The sequence below is a fragment of the Electrona antarctica genome, assembly GCF_951216825.1.
Source record: "Electrona antarctica genome assembly, chromosome: 12".
Taxonomy (NCBI): domain Eukaryota; kingdom Metazoa; phylum Chordata; class Actinopteri; order Myctophiformes; family Myctophidae; genus Electrona; species Electrona antarctica.
The window spans coordinates 17,815,853-17,822,064 of NC_136793.1; the positions used below are offsets into that span (position 1 = coordinate 17,815,853).

Sequence of the window (6,212 nt, forward strand, 5' to 3'; positions counted from 1 at the left end):
CACCACTCAGTTCACACGGGTGTGATTTTTCTCTTTCAACTAGCCCACATTAATTCATTTGGCTGGTGGTGAAATTATGAAGTTATGCCTTTGGTCAAGTTGACACCAAAGTCCTACCTGTCACTATAGGCAGATCAGAATGTCATATGAAGTCATATGAAGTCATATCTGAATACAAAATATACTGGAATTATGAATTGCTATAGTATTTCCAAAATGTAGGCATACGTCATAATGTTCCAATATTATCAAAGTGAAATGCCCTGCACAATCACTATATGAAAATGAGTGTTAGTTTGATTTAAAAAAAATAATAATGTGATTTTATAGAAGGATAACAAAGTGAATTAGTTTGACCCATGATATGATATTTTACAATTAAACATCTTTAACCTGTATAGACAATATATTAGTTGTGAACATTTAACTATTTATGTAACGTTCAGTGACTCAGACAGTACAACACAGAAACCAGGCAAGAATTCAAAGTTCACATCAAGGTTTAATCCACATGATTGAAAAATACAAAACATGTTTTAAATTATGTTGAATTGTTTTTTACCATTAATCTTCTCTTCTAGGGAACGGGGGTCCCTTGCGCAAAAAAAATAAGCTGGGCATTTCATAGGTTTGAAAACTGTTAATGCGACAACACAATCATATATTCTATAAAACTGAGTAATATTCCCCCTTAAAGACTGTCGTCATCATCATCATCATGTCACACTGATCACCGCTGGTAAAATCGCCAAAGGAACAGTTTCACTAATGCTTAAAATGTATGGAAAGAGTGTTTCAGTGAAGGTGTGTGTGAAGGTGTGTATGCATGTGTCAGTATCAGGATCAGAGAATGACAGCTTCCCCTCGTTCCAGTCCAGCTGGACTCTGATCCTTTGAGGTGCCTGCTTCAATGAAACAGTGGTTTTCCTTAGTAAGGACCATGCTGTATAGATCCCTTCTTCTAACCTTATTGTATAGTGTTCACCCTTTCCTTTTCCCTTCCTTGTGTACGACTCTGCTAACAAACCCACATCCCAGTCTGCACCAAAATTGTCCCCAACCTGAACGTCCCAGCTGTGAGTCCCTGAGTTAAAGCCCTCGGAACCAACAACGAGGGGACATTGGGCAAACCTCTCCGGGTTGTCAGGAGGAAGCTCGGAGAGGCAGGGCGCCTCTCCGAATATCACGCAGGTCAGATCTTCAGATAGGATGAGGTTTCTTCCCGCAGTGTTGGGGTCCAGGATGACGGGAGTGTAGGAGACAATGTCCTTCATCTTGTTCCAGACTCTGAAGGTCAGGTTTCCCAGGTGTTTGGCTTCGTCTATCAGTGGTCCCGAGACGAGATGTGGGGCCTGCAGTGTGAACTGGACTCTTTCCATTGTGGTCTTGTAGTTCTGCAGGAATGAGATGTGTTCAGCTCTCAGCTCCTCCTCTATGTCTCTGATGTTGTTTGAAAGGGTTAATATGTCTCTGTTCAGACCCTCAATCTTCGCCTTCACCATTTGACTCTTCTGCTGACCTTCCTCCCTCAGTGTAGTGATCCTAGCCTCCTCTTCCTCTTGTAGAAACTGATGAAGCTTCTTAAACTGTTTCTTAATCTGTATCTCTGTGTACTGCAACTGGGCCTTAATGTATATTGCTGTTCTTTCACTTTTCTTTTTAACTTCATCTAAGACCTCCAGCTTCTCCTGTAAAGGCTTCAGTGATTTCTGGACTTCCTCCTTGCGATCCAGAGCAGCTTCATCGATGGGTCTGAAACTGTGGTTGTTGTGTTCTTCAGAATCTCGACACACAACACACACTGGCTCTTGACATTCCAGACAGAACAGTTTGAGTTGAGCATGCAGACCGCAGAGATCCTCATACCCTGATGAAGTTCTCTTACGTTTTGAAGCTCTCTGTCTCGTGAAGGCCTCACACAGATTCCTCATAGCCAGATTCCGGGGTAGATGATCTGTTGAATGTATTTCCTTACAAACTGGACATTCCTGTATTCTCTTCTGTCTCCACCATTGCTGCAAACAAGCTGTACAGAAGCTGTGGCCACATGACAGGAGAACGGGATCTTTAAAGATGTCACGACACACAGAACAGGAATAATCCGACTTGGCGGCCATTTAGTCTCTGAGTGAAGCTACAAGCAACTAATACAGGAATTCAGTCAGTGGTGGTAACACCTCCTCTAGAATGTTCCCTGAAGTTTACTTTCACTGTGAATCGTGGTTGTTGTCCATTCAGCAGGTTCCAGTGGTCTGAGTCAGTATTCCCTCCTGTAGCTGTGCAAAGACAATCTGTCCTCCTGTGTTTGATCTGAAGCTCACACCACCACAGACCTGTTGCAAAGTGTACACACACAAAATAATGTTATTGAGGTGAAAGTCAACACTGGCCCTTAAACTATCTGTAAAGTCCCCATCAGTTATGATACATCTGAATTTAGAACTATCCCTAAACCTAACCTATCAAACTACGGCCATCCAAGGCCACACTTTGGGAAAGAGGGAGACTCGTACAAGATCAAACCATGGAGACAAGATGGAGCCATGCAGAAAGACTAAACCACATACACATAGTAGTTGGAGAAATCTTCTTCATAATTCAAATCAACATTAAGTTTACATTTCTAATTTGAAAAAGTAAGAGCAGAGTGGGGTTTTGTAATGTTATACATTGGCAAAATGCGCTTTGAACACATGAGTCAAATTAGTCATGTTCTGAGGATCTTTGGTGCACAAACTGGACTTGCACATAAAGCACAGTCTAGTCTAGGTCAGGAGGGATGATATAATTCCCATGGTGCAACTCGGCCAACAACGCATTGTGAGCTTGTAGATCTGCTATTGAAACATGGGACATTCTGCCCAATGACTACGTTTTCTTTTGGTGCTTTAAGTAAATTTTAAGCCAACATTTTTGTACTTTTACTCCAGTAAATGTTGAATTACGGACTACTTGTAACAGTGTATTTCTATATTGCAGTATTGATACTAAAGTAAAACATAGTACTATGTATCTACCACTGCAGATATTTGTCTCTCACTCACACATGTGTGCATAGTACATTGTTCCACAGAGTACTGTAAACACAACAATACATAAGATAATATAATACAAATAATAATGGATGTAATGAAGTAAAGATTACATCCTTAATTGCATAATTCACGCAAGGCCTCCTGGGACACTGGAAACTGGTGGATAGACATGATAGAAGTCCACAAGGGAAACAAGTCCCCAGGACTTTTTTGTGATATCCTTTTAGCTTTAATGTCTTGACTGTACTGTGCTGTTTTACATTTCTGACTAATAAAGTATCGATCATCAATCAAAGTCACGTTAAAGTACAGAAACCTTCTTAGGCAACTATATGCGTTTATCAGAAATGGGGAGAAGGCAGAAGGCATACATCCTTACCTGTAATAACTTGGCTTCTCACAACAGAAGGTCTGATAGTTGAACTGAAGCTGCTTGGTGGTGGTCACAGGTCACTCCATGGTGTGCAGTCTGCGTGTGTCTGTCGTGGTCTGACTCAGCACTGGCAGGAGTGGCAGCAGGAGGACGGTAATGGCCGGTATATATACATATTGTATGTAGGCCAGTGTGTTGTCTTTGTCCAGAAAAACACCTCCCACACTTTTCACACCTCTCACCCAGTTGAGAGAACAGTGATTGGTCTATTTCAATGTGAAAGGCTGAAGGCCCATCACAAAAGCCCACCTTTCAGACTCCATAATGGCCCATAGCACTTATCCTACCCCCTTAGATAGCACTTTTTAGACTTAGATAGCATTTGAAACAGACTTATAGCATGTCATGTAGACAGCACAATAATTGCATTGTATGTAGTCATAGCACATCATAGAACATATGTATAGCACTAGAATTTCGCGGGCCTTCGGCCCGCTCATCCTAGCGCGAAAAACATAGAGATGCCATGCCTTTCGTCCTGGTGGAGACAATATGTTTTTACCCAGCCACTTCATATTCATATAGAATCTATTATTCTCAGATGGACCTAATATCGCTACACCTGAAAGCATCAAGAATGACACATTATTGATGTTGTATTCTATAGGTCCATATAGCCTAAATGCAGTATGGTTTAATGCTGTAGAATTCACAGCTTTGTGTGTGCCATTCTTTTTTTTTTTAAATAAGTTTTATCCCACGATTTTGTAACCCATTTTTCACCTCTGTGTCAATTATCTAATGTGATCCTGGGCTCTACACACTCTCCGCCAACCTAGTCCCCATATATGGGGGACATGGGGAGAGCAACGGACTTGAACTCATGCTTCCTTCATGCCTGAGTGTCCAAGTTGCTCCTTTACACCTGACAGTGGGAGTTTCCCTGGTTGGACGTAGCGCGTGGAAGGAACACGTTATTCCAACCAGTTCCTTTCCCCTCCATCAGGCACCCCGGCTGGCCAGGGGGAGGCAGTTTAGAGACCAGGATTACTGCATGTTTTTTGTGAGGGTACCTACCCTAGGGGACACGGGGAGAACATGCAAACACCACACAGAAAGACCCTTTCGCCAACCCCGCCTCGGGTATGGGCACTGATGATGCGGAGGAGGAAACACGCCGCCAGCACCCACAGCGCCCCGAGCGGGAATCGAACCCAGGACCTTCTAGCTGTGAGGCGACAGCACTACCAACTGTGCCACCGTGCCCCCGTGTGTGCCATTATTAATGAATAATCAACAATCAGCAGCTTATGGAAACCAATTTGGCCCCCGTCAGTCAGTTCCCCCCACAATGCTCAAGATGACATTGAGAATAAGCTGCTGATTGATAAGTAGTACCATAGAAGACGTTAGGCCTCACTCACACCTATACATCTAGCATACAACAATGTTGCCTTATATAACAATATTTTGTCATTCCAGCTGTTTTGAGGCATAGGCTCAAGACAGAAACATCCTTAGATTCCACATGAATGTGAGTAAACTAAAAACATGGCATCAAAATATATTTCCTGTTATTAAGTTTGTATAGGCCTTTTACAGTATTAGATCAGGATTAGAACATTTAGAAGTAACTCTTGAAAAGAAAACTGTTAGATAGATAGATAGATAGATAGATAGATAGATAGATAGATAGATAGATAGATAGATAGATAGATCGATCCACTTATAACCAGTAAGACGCCTGAGGGTGAGAAGCGACCGCGTCATAAAGGGCGAGGTGACGTGCACGCATCCACCTGGGTGACTGCTGGGCGAGCGCTGGCGCTTTGGCATGGGGGGTAAGATCAACATATGGAATGAATTCTGTACTGGCCATATATGGAGCATGTCTTGAGTGTACAGGGTTTGATGAGGTCAGATCAACATATGGAATGTCAGAACAGGTCAGCTCCATATAGATCTAAGGGTGGCAGCGGGGGCAGTGTCTTGAGTGTAAAGGGTTTGATGAGGGCCCATGAGCTGGGACTTAATTTTCAGGCCTGTTGAGAACTCTAACCCGACTGCCGGGCGCGGTTTGAGGTCAGATGTAGAGTTGCTGGCCAATATTGATACATCAGGGATCTCCATATACTGTATGGGCTTAATTGCGACATCAGGTTGTATTTACTATGACATCAGGGATCTCTGATGCCACGTGATGTTATGAGACCTGGGCAGTGGGCACCATATATTGGGGCTTTAGAGTGTTACACTGACTGACGGACAAAAATGTACGATTTCATAGTAAACGCGACCTGCGGTCACAATAAGGCCTTATATAAACGGTTGCTTATTCACAATAGAACCAAATATTGGCATCCTGGGGGCAGAGAGCACTGAGGGGGAAGGTGCCCAACCCCCAGAAAAGGGCACCATTTTGGGGTGGACTTTTTGTGGGGGTCCCTTGTGCCATTTCACATCAGAAATATCCAACTAGGATGTTCCACAATAACTTGGCCTGTGTCATTGGACAGTAAAATAATACATTCTAATTTCCATGTAAACATAAAAATATATAATGTGTGTGTGTGTGTGTGTGTGTGTGTGTGTGTGTGTGTGTGTGTGTGTGTGTGTGTGTGTGTGTGTGTGTGTGTGTGTGTGTGTGTGTGTGTGTGTGGTGGGGGGTAGGCGTTTCTTTCAGTGGGGATCACTTCATGGATGGATTTAATGACTTTTGCAGTAAAAGTAAAACTTCTGACCATCCATTTCATGAAGAGGACATCTTAAAGATATGAAAAAACAATGTCACATTTTGTTGATAA

At 42.8% G+C, this 6,212-nt stretch overlaps 1 protein-coding gene across 1 annotated transcript; it reads right to left on the minus strand.

The window, feature by feature from the left end:
• Nucleotides 1-716: 716 nt before the first annotated feature.
• Nucleotides 717-2,117, minus strand: LOC306934302 (nuclear factor 7, ovary-like; the record flags this gene model as incomplete). Its single annotated transcript, XM_079516873.1, has 1 exon — nucleotides 717-2,117. The coding sequence occupies one exon, from the start codon at nucleotides 2,115-2,117 to the stop codon at nucleotides 717-719; it is 1,401 nt and encodes a 466-aa protein (XP_079372999.1).
• Between the last annotated feature and the right edge of the window lie 4,095 nt (nucleotides 2,118-6,212).